This window comes from Erpetoichthys calabaricus, chromosome 3 (assembly GCF_900747795.2).
Source record: "Erpetoichthys calabaricus chromosome 3, fErpCal1.3, whole genome shotgun sequence".
Classification (NCBI taxonomy): Eukaryota; Metazoa; Chordata; class Cladistia; order Polypteriformes; family Polypteridae; genus Erpetoichthys; species Erpetoichthys calabaricus.
Genome location: NC_041396.2, coordinates 126,711,728 through 126,737,967, shown reverse-complemented (window position 1 = coordinate 126,737,967; position 26,240 = coordinate 126,711,728). Strand labels below are relative to the sequence as shown.

The 26,240-nt window shown below is 40.6% G+C and overlaps 1 protein-coding gene and 2 long non-coding RNA genes across 3 annotated transcripts in view; 1 reads left to right on the top strand and 2 right to left on the bottom strand.

The window, feature by feature from the left end:
• The window catches only part of LOC127527086 (uncharacterized), a 19,246-nt gene extending 14,589 nt beyond the window's left edge, over positions 1–4,657 (bottom strand). The window contains 6 exon segments of the mRNA XM_051924706.1: positions 2,623–2,706; positions 2,980–3,099; positions 3,186–3,298; positions 3,434–3,505; positions 3,591–3,756; positions 3,758–4,657. Of these exon segments, the coding sequence (XP_051780666.1) occupies positions 2,623–2,706; positions 2,980–3,099; positions 3,186–3,298; positions 3,434–3,505; positions 3,591–3,756; positions 3,758–4,228 (1,026 nt within the window). The 5' untranslated portion in view covers positions 4,229–4,657.
• A 3,986-nt stretch (positions 4,658–8,643) lies between these two features.
• Positions 8,644–9,406, top strand: LOC114648363 (uncharacterized). The gene is made up of 2 exons (XR_003715689.2): positions 8,644–9,107; positions 9,186–9,406. It is a non-coding gene; the product is annotated as an uncharacterized LOC114648363 (long non-coding RNA).
• Positions 9,277–11,754, bottom strand: LOC127526988 (uncharacterized). The gene is made up of 3 exons (XR_007934354.1): positions 11,607–11,754; positions 9,874–10,024; positions 9,277–9,386 (listed from the first exon to the last, which is right to left on the bottom strand). It is a non-coding gene; the product is annotated as an uncharacterized LOC127526988 (long non-coding RNA).
• Between the last annotated feature and the right edge of the window lie 14,486 nt (positions 11,755–26,240).

Sequence of the window (26,240 nt, the reverse complement as noted above, 5' to 3'; positions counted from 1 at the left end):
AAACCAAGCAGAGTAAAATGTATATATTGATTGACAATGTATGTAATTTCAGTAGTTTATAAAATAAACTTCTATTCTTTGTTTTCTCTGACCATTCTGATCATTCTGACCATGCTGTAATGGACTGCTTTTGAAGAATGCTCCCTCTAAGGCATTTTGCCAAGGAGTAATTATAAAGATACAATGTATAGCTTTTCTGCTGTCTGATTACTGAATTGCCCTGTTAGAGGATGTTTCTTTCTTTAATAAAATGTTAAAATTCTACCACAGTTTATATTTATGTACTGTATATATGTATGTATGTCTATTTATATGTATGCCCCTTCTGTTATGTTCAGGGAAAGCAACCATGGACTTTTCAATACCACCCCCCTGGACACTAGATGGCAGCCCCCCTGGGTTGAAGCGGTGCCTCCTGAGTCCTTATAGGCAGTGTTTTCGCCACACCCGGAAGTGCAGTCGAAACTTGGCAATCAACCACCTGGAGCACTTCCGGGTGCTTGATAAAAGAAGCCAGCAGCCACCATTATGAGAGCCTGAGTCGGGAGGAGGAGGACAACGCTTTCCGGGAGGAGTGGTGGTGAAGAGAGTTGTTGTGACTTTGTTGTGCTTGTGTAATGGGGAAGACGTGCCCCACAGGTGAAGAAAAATAAATTTGTCTTTTGTTTTACACGTCCCTCCGTGTCAGTCTGTGTCAGGTCAGGCACAAATATAGCGCCTTCTACTATTTACATATATATGTATATAACTGCTCAAAAAATTAAAGGAAAACTTTGAAAACACATCAGATCTGAATGGGAAAAAAAATCATGCTGGATATCTATTCTGATATGGACTGGGTAATGTGTTAGGAATGAAAGGATGCCACATGGCAAAGAAAATTATCAACCTACAGAGGGATGAATTCAAAGATACCCTGAAAATCAAAGTGAAAAAATGATACGGTATGCTAATCCATTTTGCCAGAATTTCATTGCAGCAACTCAGAATCATACTTTGTTTTGTATGGCCCCCTCATGCTTGTATGCTTGCCTAACATTGTCAGGGCATGCTCCTACTGAGACGATGGATGGTGTCCTGGGGGATCTCCTCCCAGATCTGGACCAGCGCATCACTGAGCTCCAGGACAGTCTGAGATGCAACCTTGCATTGTCGGATGCACCATGACATAATGTCCCAGAGGTGTTCTATTTTATTTAGGTCAGGCGAGCAAGGTGGCCAGTCAATGGTATCAATTCCTTCATCCTCCAAGAACTGCCTGCATACTCTTGCCACATGAGGTGGGGCATTGCAACAGAGTGAAGCTGCAGACTGCAATACCTCTGACGTTATTATGGTACAGAAATAGTGAACATCATATAATATAATCTCTAGTAACTTTTAAATGAACAAACAATTTATGAAGGGAGTGACTTTGGCTTCACACATGAGACCAAAGCACACCATAACAAATATTTTAGAACCTTGAGGATGTTTTACCACTGTGCCATTATGAATTATTTACACAGCTTTTCCAAAATAGATTAGTGAAAACTATTAGGTTCAAATTTTTTAAAGAAGAATAGTTCAAATGGGCAGCAGCCATTACTAGGTGACAGAAATAACAGAGTAAATAAGGAACAGTCATGCTGAAATGCTGATTTTGGAAGATATGGGGTGAGGTTCAAACTGAGTGAACTGAAGAGTTGAACAAAGATTAGAAACAAAGAATATTAAAACTTTTGATTACTGGAACTGAACAGTTGAACAAAGATCAAGAACAAAGAACTTTAACTCTTTTGAACTCTTGAACTGCAAGACACCATATTTACTTGTGCAGAGTGGCTTTATGCAAGTGTTTTATTGAATTGTGTTACTAGATAATATTTAATTTATTTAATAATCCCAATGATACCTTGGCATGAGCAAATATGGAAGTCTCATTTTTTTTTTTCTTAAGTTTTTAAACCTGAACAATTCAGTATAGCGGCCGTCTCCAAAGCCATGATGATCACTGGAGTCAAGAAAATGAATAATTTTGTTTTTTTGGATACAAAATCTGAAAAATACAACATGCCTAATGTTTTTGAAGAATTCAGAATCCTCATTTTTTTTTTCTTAAGTTTTTAAACCTGAACAATTCAATATAGCGGCCGTCTCCAAAGCCATGATGATCACTGGAGTCAAGAAAGTGAATAATTTTGTTTTTTGGATACAAAATCTGAAAAATACAACATGCCTAATGTTTTTGAAGAATTCAGAATCCTACATTGTATATACATGTTGACCCAACTGGCAATGCATACATTTCAATAAATTATAGATTATTTAGAAATGCATACGTTTCATTAATTCATTCTTCATGAGTTACAGATCTTAAAATTTGTACAAAGGCAAGGTGAATAAATGATGGACAAATTTCTGATTACAACAATGAACCAGTGACCTGGATGCCATGAGGGGAGGAAGATAACATCTTTCGATGCTATGTCATTCTAAGAAGATATATAATATTCTGTTTAATTTTAGAATCACTCTAGAAGACAACAAGAAACCTCCAAAAGAACTGTGACAAATCTATAAACAAAATTAACACTAACAAGCAGGAGTTACATTTTATAGAACATTATTCAATGTACTTACCGGAAAAGTCATGAAAGGGTCTTGAGAAAGAGGAGGGAGCCATGTGGGCACCACATAAGCATTTGCAACATAAGCATCTTTTCCCTAAACAACAAACAATTAAGAGCAGCTCACCTTAGAAACACATTTAATCAGTACAATATGAACTGAATGACACCAAAATTTATTTACGTACACATTGCTGTACAATCTGGCCAATGATCTTCAGACAACAGTTTCCAATCTATGTTTAACAAAAAAAAAAGTATAAATAAAGACACTGATGATTTTAACAACCATAATCTAAAAGCAGAATTAACTGCAATTGAGTTTACATTCACATCACAAGATACTTAGTGCAGTTTATGCTGTACTCACAGTTGCTTCCAATTCTGCAGACATGCCAAGGGAAAGGAAGTCAGCTCTGTTTAAGACAGTGTTATCAGTTCTGGCTATTTCTTCAATCGGAATTCCTTTGGGATCAAGAACGTATGCAAGCTGAAGATATACACAGACAAAGATTCTAGTAAGTAAAGGAGGCTCTGCCATGAGTCCTATAATGTACTTGTAAACGTTGCATATACCAATTGCTTTTGCTCAAGATTAGGCTCCCGATTCCATAACAATGCTTTTGCCATTATATCCTCTGACTCACTGTTGTCCATTTCACTAGATTCTTCATAACTGATTAAGACTTCTGTTGCTCGGAAGAAAAACACATTAAAGGAGCTCAGATGAAAATAATAATAATAATTAATAATAATAATAATAATAATAATAATAATAATAATTTGTTAAATGTGGCAAATTGAATATATTTATCATTGCCTACTTGTAGCCTCATGCTTGCTTTCAAAAGGATGGCCTCTTTTCAAGAACTTTTGTGTACTTGTCATATCCAAGGCTAAGAAAAACAATTTGCAAACTTAAGAACACATCAATATGATGCAGGGAAGTGAAAACAGATATTAAATATCCACCGTTCTTACCTAATTTTGCTCTTCCATGACAATCAAGTTCGATTTTGGGGTCACGACCAAAGACTTTTTGATATTCGTGAATTGTTTTTTTTGTTTTGTACTCATTCCTAAAGTGTATAATTGACCTCATCAAAAAAATGCGAGCAGAAGGTGAAAGCAAGTTCATGAAGTAATTGGTTTTTTTTCAAAGATGCGAAAAGTTGTTCTTCAGATTGACTGTTAAGCCATCTAGCCAACTCAGGCACAAGTTCAATTCTGCATAATAGATCTTTCGTATCCTTGGTATTATGATCGTGAAATGTATCATAAAGAGCATAATGCTCAGATGAGCCACTGACAGGATGCACATCAGGACCAGAATCAGGATCCTCTCTCTTCTTTAAAAGCCATGGCAGGTTAATCCTCAATTCTCCCTTTTTGGCAAGCACAATATTTTCGGGTGTTGATTTGGCAAGTCTTCCCTCATTTGGACTGAAAGGCTGAACCTGTAGCTCCCTCAGATAGGTATGTGTTACTAATCCTCTTGCAAAATCATAAATGCAGATATTTGGAAAGTGCTTCCAAGACAGTAAAATGTCTGCATAGTTCCTTGGACTTTCTGCATGAATGTTAAATTTGATTGAGTATACAACAGCACAGGGACACATCACAACAGCCCAGCCACTAGTTTATGCGAATTAAAGCAGTATAAATAATAATGGTCATTCAAGAACATAAGATTATCAGAGTGATCCAAAGACAAACTACTGTTAAATGAGGTATCTACTGTGTGTTGTCTAGTAGGTCAGTTTTGAGTGAAAGGTCATGTGATTGTGCTGACAGCTTCAGTCTGACAAACCATGGTGTATTTATTCAGAAAAGGACACATCTTTTTGATAAGAATTGAATGTACTGAACTTCATCAGTAGAATCCATTGAATTCTTAAATGTGATTATGTTTATGTTTGGACATTACGATTTTTAAACATGTAGGTGGAAAACACATGTAGTCCAAATCTTCAGGTGTATTCTCAAAAAAACATAAGGAATTACACTGTTGTCTTCTTCACTAAAACAACTGAAAATGACAAACTTGTACCTAGAATTACCTATATTTATATTAGTCTAGTAATTATTGGTGATAAAAGTCTAATTAGAAGTTATGCTAATTAACAGAACATCTAACACAGACTGTTTAATACTTAGATCAAAATTCAAACTTTAAAAAAAAGTGAATTTGGGTGTCACTACTTTGATGATCAATTCAAAGAAATTTAAAAATGTTACATTTCGATGTGGTTAATTTTTCTGCTTGTGTACATTTTAAAACATTACATTTAATTTCTGTGTTTTATAGCAAAGATTATATGCAACGTTTATCATGAATAGTCATTGAACAATTGATTTAAAACAAGGTTTTAACAGATGTTGAATGTAATATATAACTGACCTGACGCTCCCCAAACCTTCTGGAAAATTTTATCATACCCTGTAGGTGGCTCGATTTTGCATTTGATTTCTTAATCTTAGTATTAGGTCCATTTTGGATCCTTTTGGAGACAGACCACACTTCTTTACCAGCTTCCTCAATGCAGAAACCTAAAACGGATATACACATACTCTTTCAGTGAGCACTCAGCTCGTGCTAGAATTAAACATACTTCCATATTTCAAATAGTAAGGGTAAGCAAAGTCCAGTTCTATATTGGGCACACACTCAGATAGGCTCACACTCAATCAAAAACAATCAAAACTCTTCAATCAGTTAACAGTTTTAATGAAAAAAACGTTATACATGAAACATTACAGACAAATGCCCTACTACATACCTTTAAGTTTGTGAGCTCACCACATAATCTGTCCTCAGTGACAAATATATCAGAAGTCTCCTCAGGTTCCTGAACTTGATGAACTTTAGCAAATTCAGTGTTGCACACGGTGCTAGATTTTCTTGTATGAGCACCAATCCATGGTGCCCAATTATGGTAGTTTGGTTTTACAACAAATGGATTCTGACAGTTACCTTAATGAGAGTAAATGAGACTTATATGAAATGGAATATAAAATTCAGTGTGTATATATTTTATATAATGGTTAAAAGCTAAAGAAGACAAATGATTACTCTTAACAAAGCCACAACTTATCATTTCAAGGTCCACTGACTCCCAAAAATCTTCCACATTTACTTTGCCAGCATAATCCGTTGGGGTTTCTTCTATTTCACTGGCTGCAGAAAATCAGGACAAAATTTAAAACAATAAATGCTAAGAAATTAAGAAGTTCACAGTTCCACACTTGTCATCTACCCACCAGGCATACTAAAAACTCCTTTCTTGTGAAGGTCCATCACTACTACTGGAGGATGAAATCCACAACGTATGCAAGAGTAATTATATTCATGTGCTGAGAGTGCCTCAAAATGGAGGTATTCATGCAAAAGACAGTCTCGCTTGGGAAACTTTTGGTTTGCAGTCAGTTCAAGGATATCTATAGTATTTCCAATGGAAGTGTGATTCTAAATGAAAATATATAAAAAAAACATAATGCCAACCATATAATTAAAAAACAAAGAGTACACAGAAACTGTTGACATATTTTACTGTTAAGAGACAGTTTATCTAACCTCCTCTGAATGTAGCTAAATTTAACCTAATTATAAAAACACAGAATTATTCAGCAGTATAACAGTTTATTACATTTAAGAAAAGCCAGATAGAATTACAATACAATACAACATTTATTTATATAGCACATTTTCATACAAAAAGTAGCTCAAAGTGCTTTACATAATGAAGAAAATAAAAATAAAAGACAAAATAAGAAATTAAAATTAAAAATTTATAAGTAAATCATAGGGAATATATCTCCTGAAATAAGCTGATGAAAAAACGATTGAAAATACAACTTGCATTTATAAGATCAACTTTTTCACCAATGCCTGACATACTAGATGTTGTAGAGGAGAAAAAAATAAAACAACAAAACATAACACACATACACACACACAGACAGACATAGATCTTCAAATTACTTTCTTTTGGCAACTGATTTGGGCTTCATTCACACACAGTATTAACTGATATAAGTATTTACATATAGTTGCACACATACACACACACCAAATAAAGTGTAATCTAATCTAATACACACTTATATCCAATTGTACCCTGTGTTCAGATTGATTTTTTTGATATTCTGCAACATAGACTGGAATTTTCATCATTAGATTATATGAACAACATGACACTAATATAAAACACTAGTGGAAAAAGGTCAGATGTGTTAAAATATAGGAACCGTATTTCCCAACCTATGGTGTGCATTCAGCCATGAACAGATGAAACACGACATAAGAACTCTCATATATGTATGTGTGTTAACTCTTAACCTGTGGCAAGTTCCTTATGAACAGACATAAATGAATGCTGAGAATGATGTGGTCATTAAAGTTATGAAGACCTCCACTCCATTCCTGTAGTACTAGGGTGTTGTACCGTGTTAGCCATTATGAATGTAGAGAAAAGCCAAGCAAAGTGACACCTTTTATTGGCTAACTAAAAAGATTACAATATGCAAGCTTTCGAGGCAACTCAGGCCCCTTCTTCAGGCAAGATGTAATACAGAAACTGGAGTTCCCTGGAGTTTCTCATTTAAAGATTTACCGATGTTGTTTCTTGTCCTAGAATGTGTATATAAACACAGGGAACTCCAGTTTCTGTATTACATCTTGCCTGAAGAAGGGGCCTGAGTTGCCTCGAAAGCTTGCATATTGTAATCTTTTTAGTTAGCCAATAAAAGGTGTCACTTTGCTTGGCTTTTCTCTACACTCCATTCCTGAAATCTATAGACCTGGCCACACAGCTCACGCTGTTTAATATATGTGGTTACACCTGTAGGGGAAAAAAAAAAGTCTAATCAGTGTTTCTCAAAGCCACCCTGCCATCACCTGAATCTGAAATATCATTGTCTTTGTTTGATTAAGTATATGCTTAAAAGGAGAAAAAACATCAGTTAGAGAATCAAATAGTTACAAATGATGTTATATCGGTGCTTAGGAACAGAATTAACAAGTACTATGTCAAATTATATAAAAAAATGGCACTTTATTGATCAAATGCATCTCTATTCGGAAAGGTGTGCAAGTGCCATAGAAGGTAACAATTTTGGCTTTTGAGGAAATTAGGACAGGATCAGTCAGTGGAATAATTCTTGGACAGAGGCTACACAATGTCTTAGCTGGTATTAGGTGCTTGGGAAGGTTATGAAAATCAGGTGGAGTGCATACCTCAGTAGGTAAGACTGCTGGAATTCATTTTTTGTGGTATAGATATGTTACCATTTTAACAAGACCATCTCCCTTTGGTGGATAAAGGGTTTCTTTTCATACAATGTCAGATTCTGACCAGCTGGTGTCCTTTGTATTTCCTATTTTGAAGTCTTCTGAGTCTTCTGTGCTCTTAACTCTCTTAAAAAGTTCCCTGTTAGTCTGAAAAAGATGCCATGTTGCTATATATTTATGCAAACATGACATTTGTGGTTTGGAACATGGACAATGCCAGGAATTACATTTGATGTCATAGTATGCAAAAACCCTGGCAAGTCTACTGTAATAGGACACTTTGGGCTCATACACTGATATGAACCTCTTTGAACTATTATCATTCAGTGTGACCTCATTGCTTAAGGTAATGCCATGTTCTGTAGCTTCACGTTGCCTTTTCAAGCATTGTTCTTTTTTATGTTCTCCCATCCACTTTTCCCTAGTGAATGTTATTTTATCTCTACATTTTATGAGTTCATTGTTCTCTTCTTTCAGGGTTACTTCATCTCAGGTTTATTTATTTTGCTAACATTTGAACAAAAAGGTTGTTAAGACGAAAGAAAAAAATCACTTTACTGTCCCAATATAAGCTAGAGTATTTTTCAGTTTCTTCGTTACACCCTTGCCTGATGAAGAGGCCTTAGCTGCTGAAAGCTTGCATTTGTAATCTATTTAGTTAGCCAATAAAAGGTGCCATTTCACCCTACTTTCTCCTGTATCAATCTATGGTTAAAACGGTACAAGACTCTACTGCTATGTTGGGAAACAATAGGAAAGGGACTGAATGTGTTGACAATCAAAGGCCATCAGTCCACTCCTTAATGCAAAATTCGAATTACGCCGGCAAACATCCATTTCACATAAAATTTTATGTGTAGAACCCCAGGTCTTCTTCTGAACGTGCACTGGTATTGATTCACCGTGGAAAGCTTTTGCGATGGCAAATATTCCTCTAGCCTTGTCAATACACATGGATTTAAGATGATATTCTGTACTAATCCATTGCTTACAGCTTGAGTGTTTTCTCTTCATGTGCACTCAGAGGTTCTTTTTGTTCAGTCTGAGGTTACAAAAAGAACATTGCACCTTTCTGATCTTGGCTTGGACCACCTCATGGAATTCAGAGGGCAGAGGCTGGGCAGCAACCATTGGCGTGGGCACGGAGGGCAGAGACTGGGTGGCAACCAGTGCAGTGGGCACGGAGGGCAGAGGCTGGGTGGTGACCGGTGATGTTGGCACGGAGGGCAGAGGCTGGGTGGCAACCTGTGCCATGGGCACGGAGGGCAGAGGCTGGGCAGCCACAGGTGCTGTGGGCATGGAGGGCAGAGGCTGGGAAGCCACCAGTGCCATGGGCACAGAGGGCAGAGGGAGCACTTTAGGATCTTTGCCACACTATGACAAGTGCCTGAGGAACTGATCTTTATGAACTACTGTTTTCTGGCAATAACAGCAATGGTAGTGGCCTGATCCCTGGCAGTTCAGTGAACACTTGTATATTTTGAAACCTGAAACAGTACAAAGAAAAGGGTTAATATTCAGAATTATTTTGCTAAACATTTAAAACTGTTCAAAAGAAATTCAGATAATCCTTATGTTTAATAAAGTTAAAACATGCAAATCCTGTCCTATTATTGTTTTAAACAGAACAAACTAATAAAAGATTCAGTCAATGATGCTTTTAAAAATTTATGAAAATATACTATATGTTGCCTGTCAATTGCAGGTAATGTAATTCCACACTTACCTTCTAAAAAGTTGTCATATTCTACTAAATATTTTAAAAGAGAAAATTGTTAATACACAGTCATGAATTAATTAATCTAAAATTATTCAAAGTTAGCTTTTCAAAAGGTGAAAAAGTACACAGTATACTATTTTGTCAAATAAAATCATGTTGTTAAGGTGAATATCTAGCTGCATTCAATTGTATTAAAGGTGTCAATTAATCAAATTTTACAAGTTACAAGATATATTCTAGAGAGCTTAACATACCTCCATGAACCACTACTGTCCTTTTGTGGCTCTGTAAGTGGCTGATGATGCCTGCATAATCTGTTCTTTAATAGCAAAACAGACAAGCATACTCCTGAGCACCAAACACAACTGTAGGCTCCTCTGTGGTCTTCAATATACTTATGTGTCTCTGGTGAATATAAAATAGATATAAAGTTTTTAAAACTGACAAACATGCATGAGAACAATCACTTCACTTTATTTCAATTGAAAAAAATTTCAAAAGCAGTATTTTGAAGAATGCAGGAGAGGTAGGCATGGAACACTTAATATTGTTTTAAGAGTTCAAACAAACTGTTGTGCCAGATAGTGGGCATTCTCGCTCCCTTGAACCCTCGGATCAGACGCCAGACACCAGATAAAAGTCCAATAATTTATTTTATTCAGACAATACAGTGCACAAAGCACCTTCCTCTCCACAATACTCATGTAAATCACTACAATACAATTCTCAATAATAATCAATCCTCCACTCTCCCAGATGCATTGCCTCCCTTCCACCCAGCTCAGCTCATCGTCTGGTATCTTTCCCAGTCTTTTATAGTCTCTGACCCGGAAGTGTTTCCAATCCCTCAGTCCACGTGACTTCCTATCACTTCCGGGTCAGATCAAAAGTCCTCTTCTTCATCCTGGAAGTACGTCATTCCCTCTGTCACCGTGACTAAGACTTACTTCCGGGTTATAGGTGAAACCAAAGTCTTTGGGCCTTCCTGCAGCATCCCCTGGTGGCCCCCATGGTATCCAGCAGGGCTGTGATGAAAAACTCCATTGTCCATGATGCCCTGCTGGAACTCGGGGAACCTCTATGTTGCAGGCAGGGCTCCACCTGGCGGCCTGGAGGTATTGGGCCGGGATAAAAGGCCGGCCATGTCCCACACTGTACTATCATTGAAAGAACTTTATAAAATAATAATAATAATAATAATAACAACATGATTCTATCCTGGCTGTTCTTTTCCCTATTATTGTCTAGAATCTAATTTGAACTTTGTTGAACTGGATGTAATTGAATATTGCATTCACACTTGCCCTTTGTTTGTAGCTACTTATTAAAATTTTCAGTAATGTACTGTAAATATATATATAGAACTATGAAAAAGATCATCTAAAGTGACATAAGCATATTCAAACTTTTGACTAGCAACATTACTATAATTGAAAAACCAGTATATCTACTATTAACTGTGTTTGTCTTAGAAACTTATGCAAACAAGAAGCTTACTGTGGAACATAACCTTATATTGGCTCAATCTCTCTGTATTGTCTTTTTGAAATATATTTTGCTATCTAAAATACCAGGTTACTGATAGGTTTTTGCTTCTGATTAACTAGCATATACGTGATACAGGACAAATGGTGAATGATGTTCTGGCAATTATAAGTACTTAATCACGGATTACAATCCGTTACACTTAGCTACGGTTAATTATACTCAACAAAGGTCAATTACATATAACAATTGTTATAAAAAATTATTGACTGCTGAATCTGTCGATTTACTATTCAGAATCGAGTATTCTGAACAGCCCTGTAACAGTTAGCTACACAAACCAACCTGTTTGTTGTTGAACTGTTAATACTTTCTTAGAGCGCTTAGTACTGCACGGAACCTGAAAGTCGATTCAACATCTTTATTACACTGTGGTATAATTCATACCCTAGCAGTAAAGTATGATGTTATCTAATATTAGTAAAACTTGCAACAAACTCACTGCCATCTTGATTTCCAACTCAAACTCTTTCTTCTTCTTCTTTCCTCGAAAATCTTTCAGAAAGATTTATTCAGAGTCCACCATTACTTCGAACTCCGACAAAAACAATGATGGATGTATCGAAACTGACATCAGAGGGCGCTCCGTGACTGATGTTGAGGGCATTCTGTGATATGACGGGTGTTCCATATCTAATGTCAGAGGTATTGCGGACTGCAGCTACACCGTTCTTGGGCATTATCGTTCACTAGGAGGAACCCAGGACCCGCTGCACCAGCATAGAGTCTGACTGTGGGTCCAAGCATTTCATCCCAATATCTAATAGCAGTCAAAGTGCTGTTGTCTAGCCTATAGAAGTCTTTGCGCCCTTCCATGGATATGCTTCCCCAGACCATCACTGACCCACCACCAAACCGGTCATGCTGATTGATGTTACAGGCAGAATAACGTTCTCCACGGCTTCTCCAGACCCTTTAACTTCTGTCACATGTGCTCAGGGTGAACCTGCTCTCATCTGTGAAAAGCACAGGGCACCATTGGTGGACCTGCCAATTCCGGCATTCCATGGCAAATACCAATCGAGTTCCACAGTGCCGGGCAGTGAGCACAGTGCCCACTAGAGATCGTCAGACCCTTAGGCCACCCTCATGAAGTCTGTTTCTGATTGTTTGGTCAGAGACATTCACACCAGTGGCATGCTGGAGGTCATTTTGTAGGCCTTGGGCAGTGCTCATCCTGTTTCTCCTTGCCCAAAGGAGCAGGTACCGAGCCTGCTGATGGGTTAAGGACCTTCTACGGCCCTGTCCAACTCTCCTAAAGTAACACAGCAAACCTTCTGGCAATGGCACATATTGATGGGCCATCCTGGAGAAGATGGACTACCTGTGTAACCTCTGTAGGGTCCAGGTATCACATCATGCTACCAGTAGTGACACTGATCATAGCCACATCCAAAACTAGTGAAAAAACAGAAAAGATAAGGAGGGAAAAATGTCATTGGTCTCCACCTGTTAAACCATTCCTGTTTTGGGGGTCGTCTCATTGCTGCCACTCTAGTGCACCTGTTGTTAATTTCATTAACACCAAAGCGGCTGAAACTGATTAACAACCCCCTCTGCTACTTAACTGACCAGATCAATATCCTAGAAATTTAATTGATTTGATGCTATACTCTGATTAAAAAGTGTTCCTTCAATTTTTTTGATATATATATATATATATATATATATATATATATATATATATATATATATATATATATATACATATATATATATATATATATATATATATTATATATATATATATACATATATATATATATATATATGTATATATATATATATACAGTATATTGCATAGTTTACTGTCAAATAATGCAAAGAATACACGACACGTGTTTCGCCCTCATTTGGGCTCATCAGGTGTACACACTGTACTGCTCCCCTCTCAGGGATCGAACCTCGGACATCAGCGTCAGAAACAAAGCCCCTTTACGCTGTGCCACGGCGTGTGGTTTGTTTATTTGACAGCCCGTAGGTCCGGAGTAATTACATTCATTGCATTCGTAGTCTGAGTCCCGACCTGAATTGTGTGGGTAGTCACCTACCAGGTAACGCTTGTGGTTGGCCTGCCATTCGGCAAACATCCACCACGGTGCCCTCTTCACTTGCGAGAAGCTACAAATGCAATGAATGTAATTACCTGGTAGGTAACCAACCACACAATTCAGGTCGGGACTCAGGCTACGAATGCAATGAATATATATATCTATATATATATATATATATATCTATATATATATATATATATATATATACATACAGTATATATATATATACTGTATATATATATATAAAATATGGAAATTACGTATGAAACGGAAATTACGTATAACCACGCGATATGGAAATTACATATGACCACAGAACAGATTATAATACAGGAACCAATCACTTCGTTTGTGGACGCCATTTTTATATCGTCTTTACGAATTGTTATTATTTGTGTGAGAGTTATTTTACTGATATTAAAAAGAAGTACACACAAACACGCCAATCTATCCCATAGAACTGCCCTGCGTCGCCCTCTCCCAGCCCTCCTCTCTGGACGACAGCACTGAGCTGTCCACCGCTAGGCGCGTTCTGACAGAGGAGTTTTATTTATTCGTCCGCGTGACTGTTGCGGAAACTGCCAAATTGTAACTTTTTTTTAGTTGGCAGTACTTGATAGTAGAAGAGATGAGGAAAACAGCTTTGCGTCTTTCTACACTGTCCCTTAAGATGAGTTCGGGTCACTAAAACCCACAACATTCAAGGCTGCTTTTGTAATCAAATATTTTAAGAAGACGGAGAGTTTACATCTAAGAAGATGTACAGACTTCTTTATGTAAAGTGTTGGACTTGGGAATTGTTTGGACCTTCTGCCCATTAAACACAGAAGGGCAGCATCCACATTTATCAGAGTTATTTTTCTCTTAAATCACAGGCACATAGTGCAAGGTTGTAAGGCGCTGTAATTCCTTTTTGTATTTGGCGCCCTCGTGCCAACCAATTAATTACAAAAGGGATCTAATACCGAGAGATGATTCAAATACATTTTAGCTGCTGTTAGTACTAGTTACCTGTTGTGTTATACCGCCTTTAAAATGTAGTGTACCCGAAACCACTTCAGTAGTGTTCAATGTATCTTTACTTCTTAAAATGTTAATGTTTTACTGTTTAATAACTTACAGACTACATTTTATTTTTTTTCCTTGCACTCAGTGAGTGAAGCCACTGGGTAATCAGCTAGTATATACTGTCACACACGTGCGCATGGGAGGCAGCTAAAGGGCTTGAGTGAAGGCAGTCCTGAGGCATGCCGGGAGGTGGCAGAGCGCACTGACTCTTTTTCTCCCTTCCCTGTAGACCATTCACGGGAGATTCCACCTGGCTCTCTTGACGTCACTTCCGGGACCAAGCCAATGGAAGGAGGCCTTGCCGGCTCCAGCCCATGTGATGTCACGTCCGGGCTCGAACCAATGGCTGAAGAACATGAGCCCAATCCTTATGATCTCACTTCTTGTCTTCCCCTTTAAAAGCCTGCACCTTTTCCCTTTTCCCTCAGTATTGTTTTGGACTCGGTTGTATGCACATCAGTGGTGTATATTTTGAAGAAAGCAACTTTGCAGCCAGGAAACCAAATTATATGGGTGGCTGCCCCAAACCTTTATATGACTCTGTCTCGAGTTTGTGACATTGGCGTAGCCGGCAGGATGGAGAGGTCCCAGAAGAGAAGGGGACAGGACCTGCAATGCACCCAGGTGGGGGCTTACCGGGCCGAGTGTTCAGGCGGGGAGGGTGTCCCGTGGTTCAGCGAGACCCGGTGCGAGCTCCGGTCCCGGCACACTTAACTAGACAACCTGGAGAGGCCTGGGAATGTGCGGGAGGGGCTCACAGAATTGGGCTACCCCAGCAGGGGAAGGCAAATGGGGCTTATTATGTTCTCTCGGAGGAGAGTGTCCGCCCCCTGTGAGACCAAACCCCCGATTTCCACCTAGGGGTGCCCCAGACTGGCAGGTGAGTAAGGTAAAAACCTGGAGGTTGGACCCAGAGCGGCTGATCCTCAAACAAGCCTGGTCCTTATGGGCCAGGGTAGGGCAGTGGCTACGGCCAAATGAAAATAAGCCCTCCCAGGTAATAGAGCAGGTAGTCTGCTATCTGCTCCTAAAAGAGCTTCCCCGTGGCTTCACCCAGCCAGTATGGGGTAAGCAGTTTAAGAACTTGGCAGAGCTCATAGAGCTTCTGGAGACACAAAGGACAGCCTCACAATTTGAGGGAGCAGAACCGTCCCTTTGGCGGACTCAGCTGGAGTACGTCCCAACACCTAGCCCCCCCCCCCGTACAACCCGGAGCTTGTATCGGTGTCCCCGGAGCCGCGGGCGTGCAAGCCGCTTGGAATGCGGGTGGAGGGCGAGGAAGGGTCGGTGTGCTCTGGCTAATCCGTTGGTGGTCCCACATACTGGCGTGGTGATCGTCAACGGACACAAGACCACAGCCTTATTCGATTCCGGTAGCAACATTTCCATTGTTGGCAGCCGGTTTGTGCTGCCGCAACAGTGGTTGTAGATTAAGATCAGTATAACCTGTGTCCACGGAGAAATCATTTTGTACAGCTCCGCTGCTTGTGTCATCAGTTACGGGGGATCAGTACAAAAACTAATCGTGGCCGTCCTTCCAAACCCCCCACACCCGGTGATACTAGGGCGGGACTGGTCTAATATTAACACTAGAATTACCAGAGCCTACGAAAAAACTCGTAAATCCGTCCCACCTTAAATCGCGTCTTAAAGCCGTTTGCACATCTCCGCCAGAGTCTTTTGTCATCTAAATGTGCTGATAAAAGACAAGCTGCCAGCAGCCGGCTATTCCATCCCCCCACCGACTTAGAACGTGAGCGAAGTTTTCCCAGCTCACGCCTTGATTGATTATGTGGGAGTGAAGTGGAGTTTTACAGTGGAAATAAGACATCATTATTCTAAAGTAATCTATGTAAACACATTGTTAAAACGGAAACTTTTTCATATTTTAGTAATAAATGTTACAAAATGTAGTAGGCATAAACTATAGAATATATAAAGCCCGAGTTCCAAAGATCAAATAAACACTTTCACAAAAGCTTCAAGAATGATTCAACAGCTTCTGTGGTGTAGTGTGCTAAGGTTTTCCTCTTAGTGCAGAGCTGCTTTTCCTTGCCTCACAGACCTGAGTTCGATTCCCCACTGGGGATGAAGTGTTGCTTTTTTTTTCTTTTCTTTTAAACCTCAAACGGACATAAAATTTATACATTGGTATGCACTGTCAGTTACTGAGATCGTTATATTTTCATGTGGGATGCTCCTTTTCAAATATTTTTTTTAACAATTGAGACTGCAATTAACAGGAACAACTGTCCTTATAACTTATTTTTAAGATCCATAACACACAGACAGACAGAGCACTGCGTAATAGAGAGACAGACAGGCAGAGAAGTCACTAGATATAGAAATAAACAGGGAAGCCACGTGTACTGAAAGAAAAAAAGAACATGTGCGTTGTCCTTGCTGCCGAGGGGGAGGGGTGATATTAGAGCGCCTGCGCTTATTCAGTGCATATGGGACAACGCACATGTTCTTTTTTTCTTTCAGTACACGTGGCTTCCCTCTTTATTTCTATATCTAGTGACTTCTCTGCCTGTCTGTCTCTCTATTACGCAGTGCTCTGTCTGTCTGTGTGTTATGGATCTTAAAAATAAGTTATAAGGACAGTTGTTCCTGTTAATTGCAGTCTCAATTGTTAAAAAAAATATTTGAAAAGGAGCATCCCACATGAAAATATAACGATCTCAGTAACTGACAGTGCATACCAATGTATAAATTTTATGTCCGTTTGAGGTTTAAAAGAAAAGAAAAAAAAAGCAACACTTCATCCCCAGCGGGGAATCGAACTCAGGTCTGTGAGGCAAGGAAAAGCGGCTCTGCGCTGAGAGGCAAATCCTAGCACGCTACGCCACAGGAGCTGTTGAAGCATTTTTGAAGCTTTTGTGAAAGTGTTTATTTGATCTTTGGAACTCGGGCTTTATATATTCTATAGTTTATGCCTACTACATTTTGTAACATTTATTACTAAAATATGAAAAAGTTTCCGTTTTAACAATGTGTTTACATAGATTACTTTAGAATAATGATGTCTTATTTCCACTGTAAAACTCCACTTCACTCCCACATAATCAATCAAGGCGTGAGCTGGGAAAACTTCGCTCACGTTCTAAGTCGGTGGGGGGATGGAATAGCCGGCTGCTGGCAGCTTGTCTTTTATCAGCACATTTAGATGACAAAAGACTCTGGCGGAGATGTGCAAACGGCTTTAAGACGCGATTTAAGGTGGGACGGATTTACGAGTTTTTTCGTAGGCTCTGGTAATTCTAGTGTTAAAAGCGGTGAGACACATACCACTCCTGGGGTTAACTTGGGCCTAGTTATGGACGGGGATGAGCCGTCTCAAGCTGCCTGCATGCCATGTAATCAGCCGGCAGAGAGAGACGAAGCGGCCGCCTTGGGTGACGTGGCGACTCCCGGACCGTCGCGTGCCGAAACGTCATCCACCAGCGCTGCGGCGGAAAGGGAGGAAGCCATGTCCCTTGAGGTCAGCGCCGACCCTCTCTCCCTTTTGTGGTTTCAATTTAGAGAGACGCCAGCTTCATTTAAAAGGGAGCAGTGGAGTGACAATTCCCTGAAGTTTGCCAAAAATGCAGTGGTCCTAGTCAATGGCCAGCGCACTAACCAGTCGATGCCACAGGGTCCTCACTTTGTGTTGGAAAATGACCTTCTTTATCAGGTAGCTGAGCATGATGGGCAGGAGAGAAGGCTACTGCTAATCCCGCGGACCTTCCGGCGGCAGGTCTGTGAGTCAGCACACGCCCACCTCCTAGGTGGCCATTTGGGCACCGAGAAAACACTGGAGCGGATCAAGCTCCGCTTCTACTGGCCGGGAATCAATGAAGAGGTTTGTCGCTTTTGCACTTCTTGCCCGGAGTGTCAATTGCGACAAATTCCTAGAAAGGACCGTGCTCCTCTAGTTCCTATTCCCCTGATTGACATTCCTTTCCATAGAATTGGGGTCGATTTATTTGGACCTCTAGAGCCCTCAGCCCGAGGACACAAGTACATCCTAGTCCTCGTGGATTATGCTGCCAAATACCCCGAAGCTGTTCCGTTGTGCTCAGCCACTTCTAAAGCCATTGCACGGGAATTACTAGGGGTCTTTGCACACATGGGTATCCCCAAGGAAGTCTTGACGGACCAGGGGACACCTTTCACCTCGGAGACATTCAAGGAGACTGCCAAGTTACTGAAAATAAAGCATTTAAAGACCGCGGTGTATCATCCTCAAACCGACGGTTTAGTAGAGAGATTCAATCAAACTCTCAAACAAATGCTGCGTAAGGTGGTCAGCGAGGATGGAAGGAACTGGGATCAGCTCCTCCCCTTCGTCCTTTTTGCCTATCGGGAAGTCCCACAAGCCTCCACGGGGTTCTCCCCTTTTGAATTATTGTATGGGCAACAGCCCTGGGGCGTATTAGATATCCTAAAAGAAGGATGGGAAGAAGAGGCTCTTCCCTCTACAAACATACTGGAGTATATCACGCAATTACGCGATAGATTTGGAAAAATACGGCCCCTCCTTAAAAGTCACATGGAAGAGGCCCAAGCAGCATAGGTCAGATATTATGACCGCGGCACATCTCTCCGGGAGTTCCGCCCGGGAGATCGTGTCATGGTCCTAGTGCCTACCTCCCACTCTAAGTTGCTTGCCCATTGGCAAGGCCCCTACGAAGTTAAGGAGAGGAAAGGACTCGTTGACTATTTGGTGAGTCAACCCAATCGTTGGCCGAGGGAGCGGGTTTATAATGTGAACCTGCTGAAACCGTGGAAGGACAGAGATCCCGATCCCTCCTCCGGCCAGCCCCGCTCACTCTTTGCTCACACGGCTAGCCTTAACTTTGGTGCGGATTTAAGTCCCAGACAACGGCAGGAGCTGGAAACAGTTATCCGGTCTGTCTGGGAGGTAGTCAGTGAGAACCCCGGAAGGACCTCTCTGGTTGAGCACAACATTGTGACAGAGCCCGGGGTTATTGTCCGAGAACGCCCGTATCGTCTTCCCGAGGCAAAAAGGGCTGCAGTGGAGCTTGAGATCAAGCACATGCTGGAACTAGGTGTGATTGAGGAAAGTCATAGTCCCTGGTCCAGTCCCATTGTGTTGGTCGGTAAGCCTGATGGGAGTTGGAGGTTTTGCAATGACTTCTGTTGGCTTAATCAAGTCTCCCAATTCGATGCCTACCCAATGCCACTAGTGGACGACCTCCTCGAGAGGCTTGGGCAGGCTCAATATTTGACCACACTAGACATGACAAAGGGGTACTGGCAGGTTCCTTTAACGGACTCCGCGAAGGTTAAAACCGCGTTTAGCACCCCTAGTAGACACTGGCAGTATCGTGTCCTTCCATTTGGGTTACACGGGGCTCAAGCAACCTTCCAGCATCTGGTGGACAAAGTGCTCCGGCGTCATAACCCATACAGTGCTGCCTACCTCGATGACGTGGTCATCTATTCCAGCACATGGAGGGAACACCTACAGCATGTCCGAGCGGTATTGCGGACACTTGGTGAGGCTGGGCTCCGGATTAATCCCAAGAAATGCTTCTTTGGATTGAGCGAAGCCAAATATTTAGGCTACCTGGTGGGTCAGGGTACCATAAGGCCACAGTGCTCCAAAGTAGATGCCATTTTGAAATGGCCCCGTCCGTGAACCAAGCGGCAGGTCCAAGCCTTTCTCGGGTTAGCGGGGTACTACCGCCGGTTTGTGCCCCGGTTCTCGGAGAGAGCGGCGCCCTTGACTGATTTGACAAAGAAGAGGGCCCCGAACATTGTGGTATGGACTGAGAAGACAGGCGCTGCATTTAGTGACTTGAAGCAGGCCCTTACGTCCACACCTGTTTTGATGGCACCTAACTTTTCTTTGCCTTTCATCCTCCAGATGGACGCTTCGGACACAGGCCTGGGGGCCGTGCTGAGCCAAAGTGTCGATGGTGTGGAACACCCCATCATGTTCCTGAGCCGGAAACTGTTGGACCGGGAGACCATGTATGCAGCGGTGGAAAGGTTTTGGTGATTAAATGGGCGATAACTCAGCTGAGGTACTACCTGTTGGGCCGGGAATTCACCCTTGTCATGGACCATGCACCTCTACAGTGGATGGCCCTGCACAAGGAGTTGAATCCGCGGGTCACTCTGTGGTTTCTTGACCTACAGCCGTACAAGTTTTCGCTTGTTCATCGCCGGGGCGCTCTCCATGCCAACACTGATGCTCTTTCTCGGGTTCACGACCTCTCGGTTAGACGGGTCTGGGCTGTGGGGGGGGGGCCTTGTCACACAAGTGCGAATGGGAGGCAGCTAAAGGGCTTGAGTGAAGGCAGTCCTGAGGCATGCCGGGAGGTGGCAGAGTGCACTGACTCTTTTTCTCCCTTCCCTGTAGACCATTCACGGGAGATTCCACCTGGCTCTCTTGACGTCACTTCCGGGACCAAGCCAATGGAAGGAGGCCTTGCCGGCTCCAGCCCATGTGATGTCACGTCCGGGCTCGAACCAATGGCTGAAGAACATGAGCCCAATCCTTATGATCTCACTTCTTGTCTTCCCCTTTAAAAGCCTGCACCTTTTCCCTTTTCCCTCAGTATTGTTTTGGACTCGGTTGTATGCACATCAGTGGTGTATATTTTGAAGAAAGCAACTTTGCAGCCAGGAAACCAAATTATACGGGTGGCTGCCCCAAACCTTTATATGACTCTGTCTCGAGTTTGTGACAATATATATATATATATATATATATATACAGTATATATATATACAGTATATATATATATATATATATATATATATATATATATATACATGGAAGAGAAGGTCTGTGATACGGTTTGCATATTTGCAGCTGGAGATCCACAAAGGGAGAAAAATGAATCACGTATCATAAAGTAGTTTTTATTCCTGAGCTTTCATCCCCTGCCAGGGGTCTTCATCAGAGGATAATGCTTAGACTTACAAGAATCAAAGGCAATATATAGCAAAAAATTACATGGGGGTGGGGGAGGTGGCTAAGTCAGTGTGGTCGGGGGGGGGGGTTATTGGGTGTAAAGTCTTGTTTATTATGAATATGTTGTTCTTAAGTTTGCATATGCTGGATTTATGTCCAAGTGTCTGTTGATGGTGTTCTCATTTGATAACCAGGATTATTATTACACCAGTTAAATGTATGTCTTGTTGATTTAGTATGCGTGTAGATCAATGATAGTAAGTCCTTTCTTCTGACGGCGTTGCAATGTTCCTGTATACGTGTTGCGATTCTTTTTGAAGTTTGTCCTATGTATACCACTGAGCAAGAACTGCATGGAATGCTATAAAGCGCGGTTCGTATTTCTGCGGTCGATTTCTTATTTTTAGCATTAAAGAGGACCGTGCGCAAATTGTTCATGGGTTTGTGTGCTATTCTGATGCCTGACTTGGCCAGGATGTGCGCTGTACCTTCAGACACCTTGTGGTGATAAGGGAGTGCATGCCAGGTGGGGTGGGGGTTCTGATTCAAGTCGATTGTTTGCTGAGTTCTTTGGCGTCGTCTGTGTAAGCTCTGATTAATGAATGTTTTTGAGTATCCATTTGAAGTGAAAAGATGGAAGAGATAGTGTCTCTCATTCATTTTTGTTTCTTTTGTATTACAATGGGTGTGGACTCTTCTGAATAGAGTTTTAACACAGCTCCGTTTATGAGATACCAGGTGGTTGCTGGTGAAGTGTAATATCTTGTCTGCGTAGAATTCTTTACGGTAAACACTTGTGGTCAGGGTGGCGTCATTATTTCTTTTGATGTAGATGTCCAGGAAGCTGATGTGTTGGTTAATTTCTTTTTCCATTGTGAATTGGATTGCAGGGAATATTGTGTTGATGTGGTTGTAGAATTCATTCAGCTGGTCATTTTTTAGTATGATGAATGTGTCGTCTACATAGCGTATCCGAACTGGGATAGAGCCACGTTTTCAAATCGCTGAATTACCAGTTCCGCTAGAAGTCCTGATAATGGCGATCCCATTGGCATGCCTTCTTTCTGAGTGTAGTATTTGTTTTTTGGCAAAGTGATATTAGGTGCATTATTTCTTTAGATAGATAGATAGATAGATAGATAGATAGATAGATAGATAGATAGATAGATAGATAGATAGATAGATAGATAGATAGATAGATAGATAGATAGATAGATAGATAGATAGATAGATACTTTATTAATCCCGATGGGAAATTCACAATTTAATGAACAGTTTGGTTCTTGTCTCTATGGTGTTGTTGTTTTCCAGTCTCATTAATAGTGTTTCTGTAGCCAGATGAATCGGAATCATGGTGTATAGCGACACAACATCAAACCAGACCATGATCTCGTCCTCAGCGATGGATACATCTTTCAAGCGCTGTAATGCCAATTTAGCGCTGTTCACCGAATATTCTGAGTCATAAGTTAAATGTTTGAGTAACTGGAAAAGTCTTTTGGACAAGCTGTAAGATGGTCCGCCACTGGTCTGAATTTCAGTGGTGTTTTATGTATTTTTGGGAGTCCGTAAAATTCAGGGCAGTTAGTATCGTTGGATTTCATTTTGTAATAATTTTGTGCATCCAGGTGGTTGTTATTTTGGATTTTGGTCAGAGTATTGTTTATTCTATTAAGTGTAGTTTTCGTTGGGTCATTACTCATTGTAGTAGCCCTTCCCAGCTGGGCAAATAAAGCAAGCAAGCAAGTGGTGGTAAATGTCCAAAAAAAATTGTTTTATTTCTTTTCTTCTGACATAACTAGCTAAAAATGTAATGGCGAAAAATTGTCACCACAAGGCTTTTCACCTGAAATGAAGGCTATTATGACTCAGGATAGGCAAACAGAGTCTATAGTTTTATTGCAATAAAATAACAATAATAATAACATGGACTCAACCCAATACGGCCAAATTGAGCTGAGCCCTGAACATTTCTGGACTCCAAACTTATATAGTAATTTCTTATCATTCTGCCCTCGCTCAAATGAGCTCATTTGCTCTTTTCTTTGACTCCCCTCTGCACCTCCCCAGCCTGTACCTCGAGTTCCCATGGGAACCATTATTATCTCCTAACTTCCCTGTATCTGGCCTCTGGTACTTTTACTTGTCTATTGTTCATTTCTAGTTTCTGTTTTGCTTATTTTTGATTGGTCTTCGGCTGGGCAGATGTTCCTTCTTCCATATTTGGTCACTCTCTTATCACTTCCCTTTTCCCTTGGCCTTCATGCTATTTTTTATTTAGCGGCTGAAGCTAAGCTTTAATTAAAAAGAAATATAGCATGTACCTTTATTTAATTCTTTGCGTGGCAGGCCTGACTTGCATTAATATCTGCACTAAGATTAATGCTTATTGTGGCATCCGGCTGGGGTTCATGCCCGGACGGGATGCCCAGGAGGACCGGAGGAGGGCTTGTGCCTCCTCCAGAACACGAGGGGATGTCCTCCTTGGTTGCTGTGGGGGCCACGGATACAGAGCTTGGAAGCTCTACCCTGTAGGGTCCCGTGGTCACCGCCAGGGTGCGCCCCGATGCCTTGGGAGCCCTGGACCTCAGCACTTCCGCCACACCCGGAAGTGCTGGAGGGAAGAGGATTGGGGACACCCAGAGGACTTCCGGATACACCGCCAGAGCTTCCGCCACACAGGGGTGTGGCTACAGAAGCTCCTCAGGATGCACCTGGAGTCCATCCGGGACGTATAAGAGGGGCCGCCTCCCTCCAGTCAGTGGCAAGAGTCGGGTGGAAGAGGACGAAGCTTGGTGAAGAGGAGTGGAGGCGGACCAGAGACTGTGAGAAGGCATTGTGTTGTGGCCAAGGACTTAAGGGGTGATTGGTGCTGAGGCACTGGGAATGTGCACTGTAATGGATGAGAATAATGTAAACATGAATAATAAACGTGTGTTGGGTGAAACCATCGTGTCTACCTGTCTGTGTCCGGGCTGTTCCCCACATTATATATTTCTCTATATTTATTTATACTAATACATGAATACACTAATTTTATTTTTCATACATGACATCATCTTGACCTTGTATCAATGCCTTTGCTGTTTCTGCTGACTCACTATTCCAGCTGGTTTCTCACATGCCTACCATGACCATTTTTCCTGCATTTTATTACTGGTATCGTTCAACAGGTGTTTTTCTTATTCCCCCTTGTTTTTGTCCTCGGGCAGTTTCTGTACGTCATTCTTTTCCTGTTCTATCCTTCCTTTCTTAAACTGGTAATTCTGCTCCAAGCTTAAAAATAATGCAATATGGCTAATGTCTTTTATTTAACTATTTGCTTGACATATCTTATTTGCTTGACATTCTAATTTATGCTAAATCTAATGCTTCAGAAGCTGTTAATTACTTTTATGGCTATTTATTCTAATATGCTGTTTATGCTTAATATATAAATTTTTTCTCTTCCATAAAAACAACATAGTCAGGACAAACAAACAGGCATTGAACAAAAACCACCCACAAGACCGAGTCAAACACACTCTCTAACAGAACCTCTTTCCCAAAGTCCTTCCTACCCCAGCACCCCAGAGGCTGCTTATTAAGAGTGACAGTTGTGTCTCCTCTGCCCACCCCTCTCCACAGCACTCCGACACTGCCTCAGTGTCAATTTCTTTCCCAGACCGTTATAATATATACATATATATATTTATATATATATATAGAAATGAAGGTCTGTGATACGGTTTGCATATTTGTAGGTAGAAATCCAGAAAGGGAGAAAATTAATCACGTATCTTAAATTAGTTTTTATTTCTATGCGCTTTCGACAACCAACCAGGAGTCATCATCAGAGGAAAATGATTAGACATACAAGAATTAAAGGCAGTATATAGCAAATGAAAGGGTGGGGGTGCAATGGGGGGCTCATTGAGAATGTCCGTGGGTATGGTGAACATTGGGTGTGCATTTTCACGCCTGACTTGCTTAAGTTCCAGGCAGGATCTTGAATAGTGTCTTAGGTACTTGATCACATTACCAGTTTATGAATGTTTATATTGATTATAGTTTTGAATGTTGTCATCTGTTTTCTTTACACTTCAAGTTTATAGCTTTACTTATTTTGATCATACTTTTGAATAAATACATAGGTTTTGTGTGCGCTAGAAGTTTATGTGCACATACCGATTGCAGTTTTAAATGATTACAAGTGTGTCTTTGCACTGCAAAGTGCTTACACCAAAAATGACAGTTCTATGCACACTGGTTTACCTTTTGATGTTACCCTCTGTACTCATATGAAAGTAAACCCAGTGTCTGCATTATAAGGACGTTGTTTTTGGGTTTTTTTTACTAGCTGTTTATTGTTCCAAGATAAGTCTTTGTTTTAATAGTTATCAGGTACTATTAGTTAGAAATAGTAAGGAAAAATTACAATTGCTCACAAAAACAAAGTTGGGGTGTCAGGAGGCTATGGTAATGCTAACAGTGCTTTTAAAAATGTTGTTGAAATTTAACATCTTATTAAAGAAAGAAACGTCCTCTAACAGGACAATTCAGTAATGAGGCAGGAGAAAAGTTGTTCATTGTATCTTTTAATTACTCCTGAAGAAAATACCTTGGAGGGCGCATTCTTCAAAAGCAGTCTGTTACCACATAATCAGAGTGATCAGAATTGTCAGAGAAACAAAGAATAGAGGTTCATTTTATAAACGGTTGAATTTACATACAGTGTCAATCAATGCATACATTTTACTCTGGTTGGTTTGTTGGTTTACACCCAATTGATTTATATAAAATAAAAGTCTATTATATTATATTCTGGTTCTTCTTATACCTTTTGAAATGAGCCACCACCCTTGAAACTTCTGTGCATATAACAACTGCCCATTCTCGTTTATAGGACATCTGCTGATTTCTTAGTCATCTCTTAGTCATCCTTCAGTACAGTTTGTATATTACATCAACCTTATCTTCTGGTACATTCTTTATTTACTTGATCATCTTAGTATTTTTCCTAAACCAATTCTTATATTTCAGT